A 23,459-nucleotide genomic window follows, 5' to 3' on the forward strand; every position below is an offset into this window, starting at 1 on the left:
TCAATGCTCTCCAGTTCAACAGTCTATGTAGAAATAAACTTTTGAGTCATACCTGTTTTCATCCTGGTGTATAATTGTTATCTGGTACAAGTTGTGTTGGCACTGGAGGAGGGAAATAAGTCTGCTTGCCATGTGACGGAAGAGATGAAACTGAACATTTTTAAAAAAGTTTAATAACAGCATTTCTGAAAATGAAATTCTTGCAAGACTCTTGTAAGAAGTTATTGAGATTGTTGCATCAGGGAGATGAATTTGTGGCTCAGTGGTTGTTTGGTTGAAGGAGCTTATTGGTAAATCAGCCAGAGGCGTTGATGCTGCCCTCTTGTGGACATTATGGGTAGTGTGCGAAATTTTGTAAATTCAGGCAACAACAACATTTTGCTATTAAACTGTCCCTAACACGACATAATAAGCAACACATTTGATTTGAGAAGTCCTTTCTGAGCGTTGGCTGTTTAGAAATATTAATATTATCCAAAGTGGAAAGCATGTATTACGTGTTACTTTCCATATGACTGTGTTTCTTTGTGCACAATCCCATTATAACGATTACACACTGTAACTGTAACTTCTAAAGTAAGACTCCAAAAATTCAGTCTGTTTGGTGACGAGTTGGCATTCCAAAGTCCGTAAAGGCAGGCTGCTTGTAGTTGGCTTTACAGAATTTGCCTTTGCTTTCTTGCTCAGCTGTCTGTTGCTCAGTTAGAGCAGAGATGTAGTTTCCATGTTTCGCCTTACCTGGAACCCCACATTCAAGATCTTCTATTGTCCAGACCACAGTGCGGACAGGTAACACAAGTAATAGTATGTATGGTTGTTGTTAGAAACTATTCTTCAATTCTATGTTGCATATTTAGTTACATTGCAATTTAATTCTAATAATTGTCATACTTTTGATTAGGGCTGAATGATAATTGCATTTGCGATAATATTGCAATATGATAAAACGCAATTTTGTAATCGCAATGTGTGCGATTACAATGTGGCCAAGTAAAAAAGGTGGTCATGTGACTCATGCTCACAAGAGACAGAGGGAGAGAGCAGACCACTTGATTGCATCAACTTTTTATGCTGTGCAATGGCCTCTGGTTCGATGGAACTGTCAGAAACTTACTCAATTGAGACTTTAGTCTCCATGACGAATAGCACATCAGCGGTGTGGAATTATTTTACCTTTAAAAATGAAGATGCTGACACCCGCTACTGACATTGGCAATTTTTGTTATTTGGGGCTATCCTTCTTATTGTCTAAATTTTTGGGGTAATAAATATTAAATAAATGAATATGGTGTTTCTTCTCATTCATTATTAGTAGGGAACTTTTACTTATTTCATTAAAATTCAGACCAAATAGGAAAAGTACTCATGTAAATTACAATATCCCTAAATTATTGTGAGTAGTGTAATTCATGAAGTTTTGTTGGGAGAAAAAAAAAAGGAAAATTATTTTTAAAAATCGCAGTCACAATATTGGAGAGAAAAATCACAATTAGATTATTTTCCAAAATCGTTCAGCCCTACTGTTGATTCATAAAAGTACAAATCTTTTCACTTACAAACTTGCCAGAATCCCAAACTGCCTCTTTCTGTGGAAATACTGTTCAGGAAAAATAGCATTAACCACAATAAAAGATCTCTTTACAATGTCTGTGGTATAGGCACACAAGTTTTCTTTATGTTGTTTTGAATTCATTTGTGTGTTGGTCTGCAAAAAAAGAAATACAAAGTTATGCATTGCTCAATTAGATATGGGAAGCGATAAAATATGATTAGTGATCTTAGCTACAGTCAGATGCCATTTTAACCTTTGTTAATTTCACTTTGGATCTTGGTGATATCCTGCAAAGACACAAGCCCTGAATGTTAGCTAGATAAATTCAGTGTTGTTATGTTAGTGTTACTACTCAGAACTGCTACACTTAATTGCGAGTCAGTTATGACACACACCTGAACAAAAGGGCTAATTTAACAGTATTGTGACTTTGCACTTCATTGTATGGTTAGGGTTAGACTTTTGCCAGAGGTCAAACATGGGCTCTAAAACATGTTATTAGGGACATCTTGTCTTTAAACAAGCATATGTTGTGTGAAATCTGCTTGCGCTTCTTATGTGTAAGGGACAAAAGTAGAAAGTTTCAGTGCTTATAAGGGACTTACCAGACATTAATAGAGTGAGCAGCATGTGTATCTTTCAACATAGAGCCTGCTGACTTCCTTTCACACATACAGCCATAGGCCTGAAACTATGGGGGTTGTGCTTAGTCTGGTTTAAATTGTGTATTTGAGTTTTGTTGCAATCTTGTTCTTGGTTTTTATTCTAATTCATAGCATGAAGGATGTGTCAGAATTCGTATCCCAGTTGCTTTCGGCCCCATGTCAGGCCTCTTGGCATCTCACACTAAGGTGAGAGAGGAGGGGAGAGGGGAGGAAGGGATGATCAATCACACTCAGATCTCCTCAGACCCCCAGGCATGTCTGGGTGAATACATGAATCCTCCTGGGGGGTCTTTTTTGGAAGACACCCCCCCTCAGTTTTCCTCCTTAGTCCTGACAGGAAGACACAATCATGCCACTGTAGAGGCAACATGAAGTAAAGTATAAACAGAAAGTAACTAATGTACCACAAAATTATAGTACGATAATTTTAGAAAGAATAATTGCTTTTCATTGAATCCTCATTTTCCAAAACTGAAATGGACATTGAAGACTGCATTTCCCTTTTGCAGCAGACATGAATGAACAGTTCTGGTCATTGTACTTAGGGAGGACACCCAACCAAGTGCACCGTACCAGGCCTGGTTCCTGACATGGTAGTAATAATGTGCCTGGTGGAGAGCAGAGATGAGGGGGAAGTGGTGAGGGCCTCCATTGGGGCAAAACCTTCATTAACACACAGCAGGATAGCATGGGAAATGCAGGATGTCACCAGACACAAACAGACAAATGGGAAAGGATGGGAGGGAAACTTTTGGTCTATGAGGGTTACTCCTACTGGCCTTTTACATTTCTAAGTGTCTGTAATGGTGCATTCTCAATTGTTCTGTCCTTTTTAGTCACACATGGCCAGTTCCAGTGCCCCATACCTTCAACACGTACTGGGTGTGCTACTAATACAAGTTTGCATGTTTTTCTAACCCCAACTGACAAGCTGGGGAATCTTGTGTAACATAAACTAGTACACAGTGTTGACCGAATTGGGACTTTATAGACCAGAATAGCACTTCAATTCTCAGCAATATAGTGTCACCATGCAGCTGATCTTTGATGTCATGATGAGTCAAGTAGTAATTTCTCACTTAGGTTGTTGTTTTGTGCTTCAACGTTAACTGTTCTGTAAAGACAGCTAAACGGCCTTGTAACCTTGTAACCTCTCTCCCGCAAGGCATGGACCCCCTGACAGAGCTAATACCCATGCCATCAGTCATTTAGCTGAAGCAGTGACAGATTTATGAGACATCCAGCTGAGAGGAAGATTTCTCAGATACAGGGGGTAGTGGAAAAGAAGGAGGAAAATGAATGGCTCTTTTAAGCACAGGCCATTGGGTGGAGATGGGGCTCCCTTAGACCTAATTACTTGCAAATTGTAAAAATAGAACATTAACCTGCATTCAAGGTGGAATCTGAGCTGAACTTATTTTCACGTTTCTCCTCTCTGGATTTCGAGTGGAATGACTGGACGCCAGTATGGCACATTTCACTCAGAAACAGTTGATTTAAATTTAGCAGATAAATATCTCAGTCACCTTTTGCCCCCATGTTTCCTCCTAAGGCTTTGATGTGTCCTAATACATTTGCATTACTTGTGGGATGTGACAAAGGCTAAGAACAGGCAGTGGCGTCTCAGGATTATCAGGTCAAATACCCTTCCAAATTTTTGGAGGTGGAAATACTTCCCTGATTTGTCTTTGAAAGGCTCAGCACTCTTTGAATGAAATCAATACAAGCTGACATCAAAGTGATAGTGGATCAACACTTGGGTTGGGTGTGAAATGCACCATGTTATCCATGTAATCCTCCCTGAAGTGTATTCAGCCCATTCTTATTCTAATAGACACAAGTTGTTGGCTTCTTTGAATTAAGTAAAATGTTCTTTAGCTGTTTGGAATAAAATGCTACACCGATGATACTTTTTATTTTTCAAAATTTCACTTATTTATTTTTTTAAACAAATGTGATTCATAAATAGAGACGTGAATATTTATACAACCGTACATGAAAAGCAGATGAGAAGTGCAAATAGACATTTAATAGGCTCTCCGTACCAGAAACGCATTCTGGTAAAACCATTTTTATTTGGGTCCTCGTTGCCTCCTCCTCAGGCCCTGTCCAGCCCCTGCCTCCCTCCTGGCGCACACATGTTTGACTATGACCTGGGAGCAGTCCTCGCAGTGCACCTTGCAGCACCATTGGAATTTGCAGTTGCAGCTGCTCACCACCTCAGTGCGCCTCTCCTCCACCCTCAGGCCGCATTCTTGACACAGCCTGCGGCAGCTCCTCCTCTCCCACTGGTTCAGCCCCTCTCCGTGCTGCACGCACTCCCGGCCCTCGGTGCCGTACAGTCCCAGGCTGACGTTCCTCCGGCAGTAGTCCGGAGAGTCCTCCAGGTAGACCAGCTCCGTCTGGGCGATGCCACCGAACGCGTCCACGATGGCGCCTCGGCTGTCCGCGCTGTTTCCTGCCCTCAAGCGCTTTTTGTCGATGTCCAGTTTTTGAGCTTGACTGTGCTTCATCTTCAAGTAGTTGCCGATTTCTCTGAAATCTGACAGCTGGGTCCAGCAGGTTTGCACGCTGCAGCTCTCGGACATGCCATGGCATCTGCAGATGCGCTTCATTGTTGCCTTCACGGCCTGGTGGGAAATCGGGCTAGTTAAATTACTGCTAATTACTTTGAAATACTGATGTCAGATAAATGTCGAGCTTGTGACTTACCAGCCGTCCGGCCTCATTGTTGTGCAGATTGACAGCAGCCCTGGAGTCCTGACCTGTCTCCTGTGCGTCCACGTACTGTTTGGAAATCCTCTCCCCGAAGTCCACATTATCACTGCAGCCCCCCCACAACCAGCCTCGACCACCTGCATACATATTATTACTGAAAAGCCGCTCACTCTCTTTAACCCTATAAAATATCTTTTAAATCAATTAAATCACACTAGACTGTTACATATAAACCAGTACTTTCTTGTAATTCTCACCAATTTTTCCGTTTTTTGAGACATCACAGCCACAGTTTTCGAGGTCTCCCAGACTGCAGTTCCTGGTCAGAGTGTACATGACCCCCGCTGCACTGATGGCGTGGACGAAGGAAGTCTCCCTGGTGGCTGGAAATGGGGAATCGCGTTTCATTTATCACGTGGAGCACGGAAATGACAGACATTAACTGGATCGCATTATATTTAAAATGGATTACTGGTAATACTATTATATTAGGCAAATACTGACCAAAAAACTTAGTTTGTGTCTTATAATTGCACACCTTTAAAATGGAATTCAATCCAGGCATTACAAGGGAACATAACAATGAATTTGACGCAGATTATTACCACTATTACGCCGATATTTATACTTAACAGTAGACCCTACATAACCAGGTGTTAGTGTTTTCGTATAGTTGCATCTGGAAGTTCATAAACCACAACACGCAATAGAAATGTATTTAGTTTCTCGGCCTACCTCGTCTTAGTCCTTTGAGCTGTGTTGCACTATCGGGACAGTTCCATCTGTCCCACGCAAACTGCTGCTTGCACTCCTCAATCCCACTCTGTGTGCCCACCTGCACGCTTCTGGCATAGGTGAGGTAGGCCTGCAGGGGAGGCGGTGGAAATCAGTTCTCTGTCCGATCACATCAGTTTGAACGGGTTAAGTAATCAAACTAATGAAGTCAACAATTTACCTTTGGTCCCGTCATAAGGAGGTTACTCGCCACCCTGAGAGGAAGATGGAGAATAGAGGATGAGATCAATCCATTTCACATAATGCATAAAAAGAAACAGGCGAACAGTGGGAATATCTTACCAGGCACGCCCCGGACACATATTGTGTAAAAGAGCCAGAAGCCAAAATAGTCCATGCAAGGTTTTCATTTTGGCTAAGCGGAGAGGTCCAGTTATTTCAACCCGGTACGCTTCAACTTTCTCTTTTATTTGAATGAAGAACAAATGGGACTCTAGTTCTTTGTCCCCTAGGCCAGAGAAAGCTGATTGGCTGGCGACTTCAGGAAACGCCCATACCCGCACTTCAAAGAGTGGCAGTAGGTGACAGTTTATTTTTTACCCCTGGGGTTCATGACGCCAGGACACTGATACCCAAGTAACAGAATCCACATTTTCACATCGACAAATCAGACGGACTCATGGATATTATAAAAATATTTATTGTTCAACAAATTGGAAATCCATTATAAAATATTAAGCAGATTTTTACACATCATAGGTGACAAACTCAATCCCATATTATCCCCGAAGCACCAACATAAACGAGTGAGCATGCATGGAGAGATTCCAAAGATAATATGAATGCTATATAGAATCAATATAATAAGATAAAGTGCATTAAAAGGTTTCAAAGTAATGTGACAGTTTTAGATGGCATCCTGGTAAAACTGTACAATGCCTGCCGGTGTCCTTAACACTGATGTTTATATTATTGCTTCAATAGTCTGTAACGACTTCTAGTCAGTGCCGGCGCGCACGGTGCTTGCGTTTGGTTTTATTTTGCGGTTTGGCCCCGACTTCTCTGTGCTCACAGTAATATCTGGTCACTACTTGTGTGCACTTGTCACACTTCACCGTGCAGCACCAGTGAAACTTGCAGTTGCAGCTGCTGACAACCTCGACTCGCTTTTCCACCACCCTGAGGCCGCATTCGTAGCACAGCCTGCGACAGCTCTTCCTCTCCCACTGGGACATGTTCTTGCCTCCCTTCAGACACTCCCGTCCCTCGGTGCCCGGGAAGCCCATGCTCTGGTTCCTGACGCAGTAATCCGGAGAATCCTCCAGGTAGATGAGCTCCGTGCGGGCGATGCCGCGAAAAGCCTGCGCTATGGCTCCCCTGTTGTCCGCGCTGTTCCCGGCCCTCGCTGGTTTCTTGTCCAGCTCCAGTTTCTTTGCGTGTGCGTGCTTCACCTTTAAGTAGTTCCCCACCTCCCTGAAGTCCGCCAGCTGCATCCAGCACGTTTGGATGCTGCAACTCCCGGACACTCCGTGACACTTACAGGCTCTCCTCATGGTCGCTTTGATGGCCTGCCAAGACAGTGAGTGTTGTTAGAGATATTACTGTCTCCTCCCTGTTTGGGGTTATTGATTAGAATTTAACTTGGTGACTCTAATAGCAGTTAAAAAAATATAATCTCACCAATCTTCCTGCCTCGTTGTTATGCAGATTGACAGCTGCGCGCGAGTCGTGTCCATCTTCCAGCGCGTCCACAAACTGTTTGGAAATCTTCTCTCCAAAGGCCACATTGTCACTGCAGCCTCCCCAAATCCATCCTCTGCCACCTGGAGAGGAAGATAACGCACTGTTACTCAGCCCAGCCAGTTTTAAAGTCAGTTTGCTCCGAGATAACTCGTACAGTAGAGACATACCTGTCTGTCCAATTCTGGAGTCATCACAGCCGCAGTTGTCAAAGTCTCCCATGCTGCAGTTCTTGGTGAGCGTGTACATCACTCCGGCCGCGCTGATAGCATGGACAAAAGACGACTCTCTTGTTGCTGGAAATAGTGACAAAGAAAACAGATCGTGAATGCGTAAAACAGTGCGCGTAAAAGGCCCGCACATTGCGTGCGTTAAGAAATCACTGGTGATTAATTCTATTGCCATTTTGTAATATTTTTTGTTTTTTAGGTCAGAAAATAATCTAAGTTGATGTGTGCGCCTTTTGCAAAGAGGTCAGACAGCACAGACTCTGCACTGAGGAATAAACGCATTACACCATGACAGCTGCTGGAATTGAACTCGTCACCGTACCAGCCTGCTGACCGACCTGCCGCATAAGATGCAAATGGGAGGGTACAAATGTCTTACCACTTCGGAGGCCGTTGTGTGTGGATAACTGGAGCGTGCTCTCCGGGCAGTTCCACCTCTCCAGTGCGAACTGATATTTGCACTCCTGGATTCCGCTTTGTGCGCCCACTTGCATGCTGCTGGCGTAGGTCAGAAAAGCCTTGCGTGAGAAAGCAGAGAAAGTGTTAGATGCCACAGCATTTAAATTATATCAATATCAAAGCCGAGCAATAAAGAAATTATATCATATTAATAACATATCAAATTTAATAATGATGTTCCAGATGAGGAATTATGCAAAAAATTGCTCGAATAGATAAGACAAAAATATATTTACCTTGGGTCCCGTCATGAGGAAGTTATTCACGGTCCTGCAGATTGAAATGAGGACAGCCACGTTAATCTAAGATCATCTTTACCAGCGGTTAACACACATGATATTATGTTTTTAAATGGATGAATCCGAAAGTAAGCGACCTACCAAGCTGACACGGGCTGAAAGTGACGGCACATGGACAGAACCACGGCTGTAAGGAGCTGTAGCTGTCCCATAGCAGTTGTATTCCAAGCGAAGGTCTGCTTGCTCCTATTCCCAGATGTTAGTATACCAAGAGAGAAGGAGGCGACTGAGGATGTGGCCCAGACTCCGTGCGGATGATATTTATATGGGCTTGCTCCTTTGATTGACAGATTTGTCCTGCAGGTAACATTTCACTGTGAAAATGCGTCAACAGCCACACTGATTGCCGCATCCCATAGACAAATAGGAGCCGTCGGTGCATAAGTGCACTTCAAAGAAATGATTCAAACACTTACAATGCCCCCCATTCATTCACCTGTCATTCCCACACTTTAACTCTTTTACACTCTAACCACGAATTGAAATAGTGACATATCATCTCAGAGAAATGTCACTGATTATATTATTCGATTATAATGTAGTCGTATTTAATTTAAGGTTTATAAACATATTAAGAAAGTTTAGTATCTTGGAATAATGGGAGGAGACAAGTGGCCAAACATTGATGTCTGTTTGTAAGGCTATTTCTGAGCACTGGCCGCTATAATGGCCTATATGTATCGAACAATTATTATGTGTTAATGAATGTGAATAGGGATCAGCTGCTGCACAGAGGCCGAGCATATGCCCTTAACAACACTGCTCTTCTCCTAAACGCATTAAACAGGGTTCCTTACCCCATAATACAGCACTGAAGGTCGCCCTGAGGCCTTGTGTGTAGTTGAAATCGCCTGGGAAATGGCACCGGTGTCCCAGGGGGAAAGACAGTGACTACAAAGCTATAAAGTCTTTCAGACACTGACAGTACATAGTCATGTAAATATTGCCTCACACATCGGCGACATTGGCATCGGCGTGATAATAGGATAATAGATGTTTCCCTGGGAAACAACTCGGTGTGAAAACAGTCTGGAATTTACAAGAGCATGAAAACATAAGAGCTTTTAACGTTTAAACCAGTTTATTGTCATTTTGTCTACATTTGTTTGGGTTCGATTCGACCAAATCTGAAAGTGATTGCTCGTGGTTAATGAAAATCCTGGATTATCCAGCGTGTAGTCCCAACAATTTTAATTCTGCTGTTTATCTCCCCTTGATTTAGATTATAGGTCTCATAATCACTCCGATCAACAGTCACCATGTCAGTTTCTGTCGTTTCATACGCATACCGTGATTTGATGCGAGAGAAGTTCCCGAGTTAGTGATTAACATTACAGTTTTTTTTAATTAAGTGTCTTCCACTTGCCAAATCCCCTTTAAACCACTCAAAATCCCTTAAAACAACAATTCACTCAGCTCGGCGGACAATAGAGGCCGGGCTGGGTGAGGTGTAGGTGAGGATAATCCCCCACTAATTAGACATCACCCATTCATTCAGCAATATGACTGAAACCCAGAACCCCTCCACAACTGGCTGGGAAATAAGACAGGGCGATTCAAAATCAATCTAGGATGCTTCATAACTTGTCCCTGAGTGAGGGGCTCCTTTTAACGATTTTAACGGGTTAATAACACGCAAACAATGGCAGACTGTGCGAGAGGGGCGTGTTTCTACAGGGGGTGATAGGTAAAGCCTGAACGTCGAAACTCTCAAGGACAAATCACCTCATCATTCTTAATGATTCATTTCTGGAGGGAATTTGAAATTCTGGCCCACTTATCCAATCTATTCACAGATAGGCCTATTCGTAATGATCATATGATCATGATGAGAATTATTACTAGACATCAGGAATTCTGTTTTTACGCAAGTTTTAAATAATGTGTATTCCGCAATCTTTAAGGTTACGCTGCTTAAAATAATATGGTGCCAAAAAAAGCAGGTTAATTAACATGAGGTTATCCAGGGTGAGTAGATTCGGTGTTTTACAGCGATGTGAAGTGAGAGAAGTAGAGCAGTAAAGGCTGAGGAGGTGACGGATTTGCCACACCCAGGGAGGGTGGCAGGACTGGTGACGCCAGCCAGCAGCACCACGGAGGGACCCCATTGACCTGCCTGGCCTTTAAATGGCCGATATGGTATTATTACAGCATGCAAATAATGAATACACAAAAGGCTGGATAAAAACTTACATTTTCAGTCATGCAAAATACCTCAACTAATTGCTCCGTCATAAAATGTGATCTTAGAATAACAAACACTATACTTTGAGAGCCAAAGTCTATTTTCCAAATTTGTTTCATAATTTTACGTTTGGCAGTATCCTTTTTTTTCATATTTGAATAAAACTTTTCATAATATACTTGCCCCCCCCCCCCCCCCCCCCCAATCAGCCAGTAGCCTCCCTAGGCTATTGGACAGACCCAGATCACTGTCACAGTATCCTATTTGGAATTATGCTGTTACAACTATTAATATTTATTTAATGTTTAATGATGATGAGCACCAGGACATTTACTGTTGTCATACTTGGTGAACATGCTGCCACGTAATTGACTAATAATTGCACACAATTTTGGAAATAATGAAAAATCCACATCAGTTTTCCAGAGCCCAATGGGAATTTTTTACATGGTGAAGGTGAATATTTTAAATATGAAGCTATTTATTACTCTGATATTACAAAGGCAGACATTATTCACATTTAACAAACCGAAACAGCTTAGAATTAGATCCAAAACTGATAACAACAGTTGTTCATTTTTTATTGTATTGTGTAGTATAAAGATAGTTCAGTGTGTTAAAGATCAGCTAAAGTCTTTTGGGGCAGTTAAAAGGGATCTTATAACACAACATTGACTTTGATTGATTAAATAACTGCATTATTATTATTGTTATTATTATTATTATTATTAATGCATTAATAGCGTGTGCATATAGAAGGTGGGACTTGCACATTACTTTTTTCGGATTTATTCCCTGGTGGTGCATGGTCAGTCCATGCCTCATGATTGTATGATGTCATTAGTCTGAAACATAGATATAGACATCAAAGAGACAGTAAAACACTCACTGACTGGTTCCACTTCTTCATATTTATTTCATAAAGAAAAGTAAAAAGTTTATTAAGAAAACATCCCACATGATAAGACTGCGATTGCTCCTATATATGTAGACACCCCCACCCACACCTGAGCCTGGATGTCTGCCTCTCTATCTGTGCTACATCACTACACCACTCCCAAGTTTGGCAATATTGGAGTCATGTTAGATAGGCTAACAGTTCAAGACAGACACCCAGGCATTTTTTTTTTTTTCACCGAAGTGGTAGGAGAACCCCCATAGCAGGATGCCATATACCTTTACAGCACCCTTGGGAGCTCAAGAGCACCCTTTTGTGAGACAAAATAAAAGATTAAAATACTGTGATAATCAAAAGAAAGTGCTTTTTGCTGTGGCATCTCAGCTTCTTTTCTTCATGTGCTCAGAAGTCAAGGTGTGGCATCGCCTTTCCTCTCTTGTTCAATGGCTGGAAAAGAAGAGAAGCAGAGGCTGTTGGTCAGCAGGCAACTGCTAAATGAATATGCGAGAGAATGCTGCTTTTCGATTTGCTGTATACCAGCGAGGAGCTGATCCTGCAGCATTTTTTTTTGAGCATGTTGTCTTTTGGCAGCATTGGGAGGGATAAGTAGCTACTGACAGGAAAATTGTTGCAAGCGATCAACGTCTCAACATTGTTCATGAACACACATGTAGACACGCACAAGGTACACTCACTCTCTTTGGTGGGCAGAGGGTTTTTTTCTTTCGTCTCTGTCTTCTTCAGCTTTGTCTTGTCAAAACGGGCAATCTCGGTCATGTCAGGCTTGTCAGACATTTTGGCTGTGAAAGAGGAGATTGCTACCTGAACACTGGTGTGACCTTTCCTGTTGGCTTTCACATTAATAATGGAACATAAAACATAACATGGCACATTAACTACATAAGAGATATATGTAGTGTCTGGGGACAATGATTGAAACATGATCACATCAGCTGTCAGATATCTGGAAGGTTCTGATTAGCATTTACAGCACATAAAGGGAGTGGCTATGACATGTGCAGTTCAGACACATCCACATGGACGCCTGTGAGTGGTGGCTGCCTCCCACACATGCTCTGTCTTGATATTAACCGACAAAATGGCTATGCAGCTAACATGTGCCTATTTTTACCAAGCTGTCTGTTAATTCCTTTGTCTGAGCATTTCCTTCTCAGAGGCTAAGGTCTTTGTTCTTTTCCTCTGCATCCTCTCTTCCCCCCCCTTTTTTTTCCTCTCCCTCTGCATCCACCCCTGCAACCTCCTGGATTGAGGCAATGCTCCACAGGCTCCACTGCAGTCAAAATCCTGACCTAGCCTCAGGTCTGACTAATCCGTCTTTGCACAGTCTGGCCCAGTCACGCTTGTTTGAACCTCTGCTCTACAAGAGGGTGCTGTGGAAGTGTAACAAGCCCACTGGCCTACAGTCAACCATTTGCAAACTAAGCTAGTATGAAATCATTCTCATCAGTTTAGTTTTAATAGAATTTGTATGGCATAGAAATATGTGAGGTCAGTGGCTTGAAATGTAAGATTATAGTTTCTCAAAGAGAGATGTACTAAGTTGATGCTATATTATCCCGAGCAGCCTATGTCCACCTCTCCTAAGTCTTGACATAAAAACTGCAGTTATAATTTTACCTTTCTCAAATCGACCGTAAACCTAATCATCCAAACATCTGCTCTATTGTTCTTTTATCATTAGCATCATTGTCATCCCAAAATCGGTCTTTCACATCATTTTAACCGCTGCCATCAACACTCAGTCTCTCCTCATCCAGCCACACCCCAATCCTTTGTCTGTTTCATGGTAAAACTGAATCCAGAGAAACAAATGCACATAGACAGATGAAGAACAAGCTGAAGGATAGATAAGTCTTTCTTACCGGTGTTCCACAGAGCAGTGGGATGAAATCCACCGGAGGAGAGAGCAGGGAGGGATAGAGGCACCGAGCTGTAGAAGGGAGAGTGGTACAGAATGAATCTGCCAGTGTGCGCACGCCTGCCTGCATCAGGGTGTGGGTATAAGAAGGAGGGTGGGGGATGGAGAGAGAGCAATATGGTAGAGAGAGAATGACTGAGACCTGAGTCAGCCTTCCTCCTTGTCATCAATATTAATTTTCTCCAGGAAAAAGATTAGAAAACAACCCTTGGTAGGAAACAGCTGTGCTGTGTCCACAATCTCAAATACAGGATGTTAATAATTCAGTTAATAGATTCATTATTCTTATACAGCATTTTGTTGATTAAGTCACAGGCATACTGCATAACATTGTGGAAAGAGGATTTAGCCTACATCTAATCTTAAAGATCTCTATCACAATTCACATAGTCATGGCAGTCTGGTCTTTGTGTTACAGTGTGTAATAATATAGTGCTATAATCATCTCTAGAATGACACAAAAATAGCTTTGCAGGAAACCCCGTTTATAGCTAATGTTTATTTTTAACAGGGTGAGTACATGGCATGGGTCAGTGCCACATACTATAGCTAATCAAAGTGAGTTTGCAGTGCCACACAAAAAGCAAATGCAAACAAAACTACATGCAAGCAATTGCAGGATACAGTGTCAAAAAATGTTAATAATCTTTTATTTCCATTATATACAACTGCACTGCTCTAGTCTACCTCACTAGTAGTTCTCACATACTGAAAATGTGTTAAAGCTCTTTGCATTTATGGGCTCATAGGGTGTGGTGGAATCCTTTTTGTAAATTATAGCACTGCAGGAAACTTATTTATATTTTTAACAGGATAGGTATGTAGCATGGACCCATGCCAGATTCCACAGCATGTATAGCCCAAGCTAGTTTGCAGTGCATACCCTTACAAGGGCCTGCTTGCACATATCTGCGTAAAAAATATTAAATGAAATAAAATATCACAAAATTGTTCAACATGAACCTTGTTTAAGTAATTTTTTTAAGCAAAGATGGTGTGAAGCAAAGTGGAGCAATCAATCAAAATTGCCAGTCAGTCAGTGAAAATAATTACTAGTTGCAGTTTTAGCCACAGCCTTTGGTCTTTAATCAGTCTGCAATTCTTTTATATATATAGTCTGGAATTGTATCCCACATTTAGCAGCATTTTAAGGTGGTGGTAGTGTGCATCATATTTGGTATATTAATTTGTCACATCTTCTGTTTTGTGACTGAGCAAGCAGTTGTTGATTACGTCAGGCTCTAATAAAGCTGAGGTGAAGAGCTTGTGGTCCTGACATCATGAAACCTGCTGGTCTTTGCTCCTTAATCTTCTCAGAGATACAGTTACGGTGCACTAATACCAGCTGATGAGGACAGCCATCTATCTCAGAGCAGACTCAGAATAGCAAAGGGATGATGAGTCACCATGACTTCAACCTGTGAAATGATACAGGCAGTAAGTCCTATGTCCATGTATGATTTCTTATTCCTGGATGACTTAGGGTTTTCCTGGTTTACATCCAGGTCATAATGAGGTCATAAATATTTCTGAGATCTCTGCAAGAAAGCTGCAGCACCATCTGCTGCTTGAAGTCTGAAACATCGCAGCACAGCTTCGTTGTGCATGTGGGCTTCACAAAACAAAAAATAAAGAGTGAGCTCGTTTGACACAAGCTCGCTTGACACAAGGTTCACTGAATGCTAAACACACTACCTAATCATCCAGACTAACCTATGTGATGGCCCTGTGGAGCTAATTATATTTCACTGCTCACTAAATCACTTATGGACTCAGCCTTTCAGATGGGTGTTCTCATTCAGTTGTTTGTTCCTTTGCAATATTGTAGGGGAGAGGGAAAATATATCTGACCTTCTTTAAATTTGCCTGATGCCTCCTATTAACCTTTCTTTTGGAAATGTTGCCATTTCTGAAGCTTGCAGACAGGATACACGCTGACAAAAGGTCAGACTTAGCAACCAAATGACCTGTCAGAGAAATCTGACAACCCATTGCTTGTTGGTTGATGGTAATAGACCACTAAACCTTTTCTAGGATCAAGTCTGTCACTGTGTTGTTTGATGGATGAATGATGATGTCAGTGAAGAGCAGTAACTTCAGGTGAGGTCATCTCCAGCCACATCCACAAGATGGCAGCACCAGTCAGTTTGAAGTATTTCTGAAAGCGCTTACAGATAGATAGATTATTATATTCATAACACTTTATTCTATGGGACTTAACAATACTCAAAACAACCAGTAAGGCTTTTTTAGTCATGGTAAAAGAACCTGCTCAAATATGGTTTAAAGCACAGGACGGCAGCGCTGCACTGTGTAAAGTTTGCAGGTTGTGAGCTGCATTATGGTGAATAATCTATAAGGGACCACCAGGGTGCACTCATCCCTCAGCACATAACAGGCATGACAGCCCACTACAACAAGAATCTAATGTCAATAATGTGACTTAAAAAACAAAACAAACAACTCCTTACACCTTTAGAAACAGAATTTCTTCCAATTGAAAGTGTTAATTACAAGAGAATTTGCCCAAAAGATCATTATGAGACAACAGCCAGTCAAATAACTGGAAAAGGAAGCTCAGTTAAATATTCATCAGCTCAAGTAAAGTAATGTATACTGCCATTAGTGAGGAAAATCAACAAACATGCTGTAATATATGCTGCCTATCTGTGATTAATTTGATTAGGATTAATTCAAAGCAGGCTTTTCATTCATGTTGAAGCCTATTAGTTAAAGGTTGATCAAAGAAAAACAAGCAAGTTAGAGAAGCTAACCACCATGTGTGTACTGTCACACACACTGTCACACTGTGGTCATGTTTTTTCAAGTAGTATTTTTACAGAAATAAGATGCCTACAGCCTGAGACTTAGTAGAGACGATGCAGTGCTGCTGTCGTGTATATACAACTGCCAGAGTTTGCGCTGTTTATTATGACATATCATTTTGATGGCATTAGTCTTGTGTATACTAATGTCCATGGACAGCACAGATTTAGGCTGTGAAAGAGCTTGCTATGTTTGAGAACGCAAAGAATATCAGACTCTTAGCCAAGAAGCATTCAGTTATATTTTGACTATAGAAAGTACAATTTGTTGTATACTCATGTATGAATTAAACCAACAGGATATAACATGTTGATTAAGTCTTAGAGATGATTTTGATACCTTTAAGCAGACCCAAGCCAGCTGTTTCTCTCTGTTTCCAAGCCAAGCTAAGCTGACTAGCTACTGGCCACAAATTCACAGCATGCAGGTGAGAGAACAATATCAACCTTTTCATTTGACTTTAGGCAAGAACACCATTAAACCCAACACTTTTTTTAAAGCATAGATTCTTGTTTTCCTGTTATTTTCTCCATCCTGGTTATTTTTATCACAGCTCATCTAACTGCAGCTATACCTGGTGCTGGAACTTGGGTATAGAAACGTGGCCATACTCTTAAAACAAAAAAAAAAAAAAAAAAAAAACAATGCACACACTTACACACAAGACAGTAGATAAATTATTTCCCATCATTCAAGCTGATAGGAGATAAATTTAAGTGCAATGGGGTGGGCATTTTACATCTATGAATAAAGGAGAAGAGATATTGTTATTCAACAAGTAGAACTCTGGCTGAAGTGTAATTACCAGCCACATTCACACACGTTAAATCCTGCTTGGCACTTTTTATCAGCTTTAAACCAACAGAATGGAAGAAGTCTAACTCAGATATGCAAAAGCCTTCGAAAAATTATCTTTTTACTCTGTCCGCCATTGTAAGATTGCAGCATTATCTCAGAGACGATTCTGATTATTACATACTTAGACAAATTCGTTTAACAAAATGGAGTCATTGTGCAGACAAACCAGAATGTCTCGAGGAGAGTTATGGTATGCGTACGATGGGCTAGGACAGCGCACAATCAGGAAAAACAGATAAGCACATTTCCTCGGTTCATGAACTGCACGACTAATGATGCAGTGTTTGATTGGTGCTCTGCGTTCCATCATCTGGCCAATGAGTTGGGAGTATCTCGGTGTGGAGGAGTTATCTCAACTATCCAGCTGGAGAATGGCGACAGAGATGAAAAGAGAGGGAGGAAAAGGGTGGAAAGGGGGGTGGTGGAGACAGAGGTGAAGAAATAAAAAATATAGATGGAAGATTAGAGCACTACTATAAATGCAGACCACACTGGTAATATCTCTTATCAAATACAAAGAGTAACAGCAATCTTTCAATGTGATGTCCACAATGGCCTGCATTTGCATGTGGTGTTGTGTGGGTCTATGACATCACTCTGCCTGAAATATCTAGACTTTTAGGGTAAGCTTAAGCTGTGTTTGCAGAGCTTAACGCATCAAAGAGAATATCCTCCATGCATCTTCTATCTTTCAACAATTCTCCCTCATCTCCTCCTCTGGTGTTTCCTTTGCTTTCTCTCCAGGATAGATTGCAATATATTAAGCATGCACAAAACTGAGAGGTTGAATGGATTAAGTAAATGATCAATCCTATCCATGAGTCCTTAAATTAAATGAACAAATGAGTGACAAGAAATACAAATTTGCTAATTTGTTCAAACTAAATGCAGGAAGACTATTGAAAGAATGATCTCTAGCCCTAAGGAATGCTAAATTGAGTGTGTCACAAAGGTATTTTGTCACTGGTGAATAAAATAACAATTAGTTGCTCAATGTTTCTGTAGTGATGCAGTTATCAGAAGGATTATTGTGTCAAAGCTGAGTCTTGAAAATAAATGTGATGTGACAATTGTTTTACTAGTTGCAAGAACAGACTTTAGTAACAACGTGAAAGTTCGGTGTTCCTGAATCCAAGATCCACCTTCTCTAAGTGCTTGAAAGAGTATTGCTGTTGTCTGCTGTGATGGCTCTTGTGGTACAGGAACATCACTTTGTACTGCCTTAAACTCCAGTAGTGTGCCACTGTTATTTTCACTCCATCTTTTAAAATACCGTTTTCCCAGTAGTCAATTCACATTCAGTTCAGAGAGGAAGGAAGGAGTTAAACAATCTGGATCTCCATTTTCTTTTATTTATAGAGGGAATTCTGAATATTAAATAAATGAAAGGAAAAAATATGCAGTTCTGCCTTAGACAAATGGGATTAAAGCAAGACAATTCCTCAAATTAAAACAAAAAAACAGCACAACTATTGGAAGACTCAGATTAAAAGACTATTAACGTCAACATTCAGTGTGGTGTTCTTAATGCGCTGTTTTTCTCCTTCTGACAGCTGGTTGCATATTGCACAGCGGCCAAATTTGATGCAAGTACAACTCAAATCTTTCCTTCTGATTTAATTCAAGCTTAAAACTACATTTTCATATTTTCTCTGCATTGATGGAACATTTCCTTCATGAGAGTTTGTGTATGTTTGAGGGAGTGCCTGAATGGCCACATTGTGGGTACTCAGTCATCTTTTCAGGTTCTGTCTCTACTTTGATCTCGCAATGTGAAAAGATAGTCTGCCAGACTGTTACTCAAAATTCTAGATGTGCCTCTAGTGTTTGTAGAGTGATTTATTTTGACGTTGCTCTGATAGCAGGAGAAAGATTTCTGTTTAAATGTATTTAAATATTTCCAAAATGTCAGCATTTTTCTTTTTATATATATTAAACATAGAAATGCATATCTATATTGTTTGAACACTCACAGATGTTGGCTCAACATTGCCTGTCTTGGATAATGCTTTTTATGTTTATTTCTAAAGATATTTATACAGTTCTTCCATAGGATGCTTGTCCCATATGGCTAATTGTATGGACAGAATGGAAAGTGTACATTTAATCCTTTGGCATTTACAGCCCTATGACATGCATAACAAGTGCATAATAAATACAAAGGCACAAGGACATGCAAACAAAAGGTTGGTAGGTTGGTTGGAATGATTTTAATTCAACACCAACACAAGCACAGAGAATAGAGAAGAATGGCATACCATACAAGCACTGGGCATCAGTATAAACAAGTTAATGGAGAAGATGAAAGAAGGAGGATGAAAACCCCCCAAAAAATGGCATAAGTATGTGAAATATGGGTAACCACTGGAAGAAATTACTTTAATTCAATCCAACCAGGATTGATTGCTGTATGGCAACATACATGCACTACTGCTTATGATGCACAGTAATAGACTACTCCTTGTGCAAAGGGAGGAGGATGGGCTAATCTTTTGCTGAGTGCATTACTAAAGGATGCATCAATTGTCCTGGCATATACACCACATCAATCAAACACCTCTTCAGTGGCTTCTGGCTCTGGAGGACTGAGTGCATATCACCAGTTGTCAGCCAGCCACTCCACTTAAGAGCTTTTTACAATCCTTAATTTGTCTCCTATCTCCACTCTTTGGGCAAGGGCAGACATAAAGTACAACGGCAGTAACGGTGTGCAGTCCACTTGTCTCTTTTTAAACAGCTGTAGTGGTCAAAATATACCAGGTAGTGTATGCAATTGGAAGAAAAACCAAAAGATTCAGTATGGATTTGTAGCTTGTGTAAACAAAGATATGTCCTTTGGGATAATTGAATAGTGCTATCGGATCAACTAGCCAGAAGGAAGTATTGGCCGACAAAATCTTTTAACACACCATCTCACCTCGAAAATGTTTTATCCTGTTTTTCACCTGATATCCTCAATGAACTTCAATACTACGTGATGTCAGTCTTGCATTTTATTTTATTTTACATTATTTATTTTGGCCATATGGCTTCAGTATCTAAAAAAGTTTTACTTTTACCAAAATTCCCAACAAAGCTTAAAACAAAATTAGCACAAGCCAGTTGTTGAAGTGAATGTGAGTATATTTGTACTCTCCTGCTGGGGTTGTGTATGAGCTAAGCCAATGTTAAGGTAGGGCTTTATAGGACTTTGCTGGAGGAAAACATTAGTGGATATCATTTTATTGCAGCCACTGTAAAACTTGGCACACAAATGAATCACAGATGACACACTCACAAACACAAACACACTCAAAATGTCCCTGTCATCTTTAAGGTTCCTGTCCTGTCTCTGAGGACGAGTGTGAGTCAGGTCTCACAGTCTCTGCAAAGCAACAGGCATTGGTTGGCTTCCTAACTGGTTATTTTCCCATACTGACAGTTGTGGTGACGCAGACAGAAGCTCAGCCCCTGCTTTGAAGTCAGACATTAATCTAAAAGTTCTGAATTTGAAACTAACAAGAAACTCATCTTTTTTGGCAGTCAGACCAGAAAATTACATGATGCGTTAGAGAGCTAAATGGATAAAATGCAGGTATTCCCAAAGTGGCTCTGCATCATAGTGCATTTCCCAAAATATCCTTTCATCGTTTTGTTTTAATGCATTTTCTTTTCATTATAGTAATGCTAAAAGCAATTAATTATTTTTTTTATTTTTTACTCCCCAAAAATCAAATAAGACATTTTGTACTTCCCTGCTGTAGGACGGAGGCTTCCATTGTCAATAGCCAACAATGATGTAGTCCTTTGTGACCTTGTACAGTAAGAGGGCTATTAGTAGTTTACTGTAGCACTTGCATAAATGTTGTGTGGGCTGAGTGAGTCATACTGCCTTCTCAAAGCAAGGATTATTTGTTATGGGAGCATCGAGTCATTTATAGCTTACTGTCAAAACATCTACTGGTGACCAAGACATCCAGCATCTCCATGTCTCAGCCGTAGTGAAAGCTTACCGTGGCAATTCAGTGGACAGAAATGGAACTGGGAAAGCACATCCATGTTCAGTGAACACCCACGCACATGTCTACCTTCACCCACCAGCTCCTGTCAGGTCAGAGAAGTGATTTCTGCCAAAATGGGCTGAGTTGGTCTCTAAACACTGTCTATTCCTACTGTAATCTCTGTTTTTCTGGGTTGACACTTCTCCAAGGATCAACCCACAAATTATCAAAATTAATTATTTTGTGGTGGGTGTCAGGAAAAACACAGGAAACCTCACTACACTGTACAGTCTTGTCTTTTCCGGCTGTCCTTTGTTTCTCCTTGGATTAACAGTGGCGTAGCTCTTGCCCTTCCTGTCTCACAAAGGTCATTTCCCTCAATAACAATTGACAAACTAGCTCCAGGGAGGGCTGGTGATGGTCACATACATACACAGAAATAATAAAATGTTTAGCTACAAGACAAAAAGTGCATCACTCTCATAAGAAGTTCACATTCCTTGTGGTGTTAAACTATGAGGGCAAATAAAGACAGAAAAAAAGAACTAGGAAGCAGTATAATTGGAGGACTGGTATTTTTATATTGTGGAGAGGAAATATTTTAGGATGTTATGCACTATACTGTTGTACTAGTTAAAATTAACTCTTATTTAAAGCGCCTTTGACACATTTTGGAAATAATTCTAGCACAATCTGTCTTTTTGATGTAAAAAAGTAAAGCACAAAGATTCACACTTTTAGCAGAAACATAAACACGTATATACTCTTTGCTTCGGTCTTGTTCTTATCCTCAATTCAGTGGAGCTGTGGATCTCTAAGATAGTTGGAGTTCTTGTTACCTTGACAATGACAAGTTAAATAAAGGGAGTGTGTGGGTCTGCCTGTGTGTGTTCACCAGTGCTTTAGTTTAGTAGCATACACTGTTCGCTCTTTGTTCTTTTATATTGAAATAAATAGAAAAATCCATCTTTTTAATCAGACACATCTAATCCACTCAGATGACCTTAAGCTGTCCTACAAATTGTTAAGATGCAACCACAATAATAAAGTGGAAGAATTTCTTGGAAGATTCAAAGAGCAGGAGATCGGGAGTACAAAGACTGAGCCTTTTAATATTCACCTTTTTGCTACAACGGCAACAAAGCAGAACTGGTTTTGCTTTGTTGTTGCAGCTTCACACTGGGTGGATATGAGGTGACATCTGTTCAGGAATCCCTGCTCATACAGCTGAAAGGCTTTGGGGCTCTCTCTTCTGAAATATAGAGATTAATAAATGTCCCTGTGACTGCTTTAGGGTTTAAAAAAACATTCACAACGTTGGATGTCTATGTGTGTGTGTGGGTGCATCATAGTCGGCACTATGTGCTAACGTTATCTCCACACAGCCACCTGTTTATATGAAGGGAGTCAACAAACATCATATGAATTCCAATAAGGCTCACCCTCAGAGTACACACACTTCATCATCATGAAGCTAACTATGTTCACTGTAATCTAATTCCCTTATTTGAAAGCTGTGTGTGTCTGTGTGACTGTAAGAGGGACCAGAGGATGATGGCAAGGAGATTAAAACTGACAGTTTTCAGTGGTCTTAAGGGACGTAGGGCTGAGTGGGTTAAAGACAAAAGAGTCTAAAGTTTTAGCAAGAGATTGATTGCAGGGTTAATTATCAAGAGTTGTGCTTATCATCAAACTGACAGGTGAACCATAGATTTGAAGGTTCATGCTGATTTCTAAATCCCAGATTTACAGTCACGCTCTTTCTTTCAGGAGAAAGGGCAAAGTTTAAACAACATTTTACCAAGTAAAACAAGGACGAAAACCACTGCAACGCTGGTATCAGGTGTGTAGTTAATATTCGCCTCACATGCTGCTCCCATTTTCAGCAAGGAAATAAGAGTTTTTAAACTAGAAACGTGTTGAGAATTAAAGCTGTTAATCCCGAGGATTAATACAATTGAGTTTGCTGGATTTTGGTAATGCCCCGTTTCCTAAGCTTTGCCCATTAGGCACCTGCTGCTGTCACACTCCGGTGGCTTCACAGGAAATTGCATGGTTTTAGAAGGACAAGAGTATGCCAGGGACATTTGAACTGAACCACAAAAAAAAACTACTTGCTCACTAAACACACACACTTATACAAAGACAGAAAGTGAGATTTTGCTGGCCTTGTTCTTCAGCTTCATGAGCCCAATTACTAGCTTTGGCATATGAATGCATCCATGTGTGTCTGCCAGCAGGTGTGTCAGCAGACCCTGACAGTCAGATTTCATGCACCACAGGCTGTGCACACTTTCTCTTGGAGTAGAAGAGATGATTGGCCCAGGGCTCGACCAGCAAGCCTTCACAAACGTGATTTTGAAGAGCCCGTTGTG

The 23,459-nt window shown here is 40.8% G+C and overlaps 3 protein-coding genes across 3 annotated transcripts; all 3 read right to left on the reverse strand.

Moving 5' to 3' along the window:
- Positions 1–4,289: 4,289 nt before the first annotated feature.
- On the reverse strand, positions 4,290–6,053 carry LOC115050480 (protein Wnt-8-like). The gene is made up of 6 exons (XM_029513314.1): positions 6,013–6,053; positions 5,891–5,924; positions 5,671–5,800; positions 5,193–5,318; positions 4,930–5,072; positions 4,290–4,847 (listed from the first exon to the last, which is right to left on the reverse strand). The coding sequence occupies exons 1-6, from the start codon at positions 6,030–6,032 to the stop codon at positions 4,290–4,292; spliced, it is 1,011 nt and encodes a 336-aa protein (XP_029369174.1). The 5' UTR covers positions 6,033–6,053.
- Positions 6,054–6,671: 618 nt separating this feature from the next.
- LOC115050481 (protein Wnt-8a-like) lies at positions 6,672–8,362 on the reverse strand. The gene is made up of 5 exons (XM_029513315.1): positions 8,336–8,362; positions 8,020–8,158; positions 7,581–7,706; positions 7,351–7,493; positions 6,672–7,238 (listed from the first exon to the last, which is right to left on the reverse strand). Exons 1-5 carry the CDS (start codon positions 8,348–8,350, stop codon positions 6,672–6,674), a joined length of 990 nt encoding a protein of 329 aa, XP_029369175.1. The 5' UTR covers positions 8,351–8,362.
- A 3,120-nt stretch (positions 8,363–11,482) lies between these two features.
- tmsb2 (thymosin beta 2) lies at positions 11,483–13,488 on the reverse strand. The gene is made up of 3 exons (XM_029512723.1): positions 13,365–13,488; positions 12,177–12,281; positions 11,483–11,928 (listed from the first exon to the last, which is right to left on the reverse strand). The coding sequence occupies exons 2-3, from the start codon at positions 12,274–12,276 to the stop codon at positions 11,891–11,893; spliced, it is 138 nt and encodes a 45-aa protein (XP_029368583.1). The 5' UTR covers positions 12,277–12,281; positions 13,365–13,488; the 3' UTR covers positions 11,483–11,890.
- Between the last annotated feature and the right edge of the window lie 9,971 nt (positions 13,489–23,459).

Source organism: Echeneis naucrates, chromosome 10 (genome assembly GCF_900963305.1).
Source record: "Echeneis naucrates chromosome 10, fEcheNa1.1, whole genome shotgun sequence".
Classification (NCBI taxonomy): Eukaryota; Metazoa; Chordata; class Actinopteri; order Carangiformes; family Echeneidae; genus Echeneis; species Echeneis naucrates.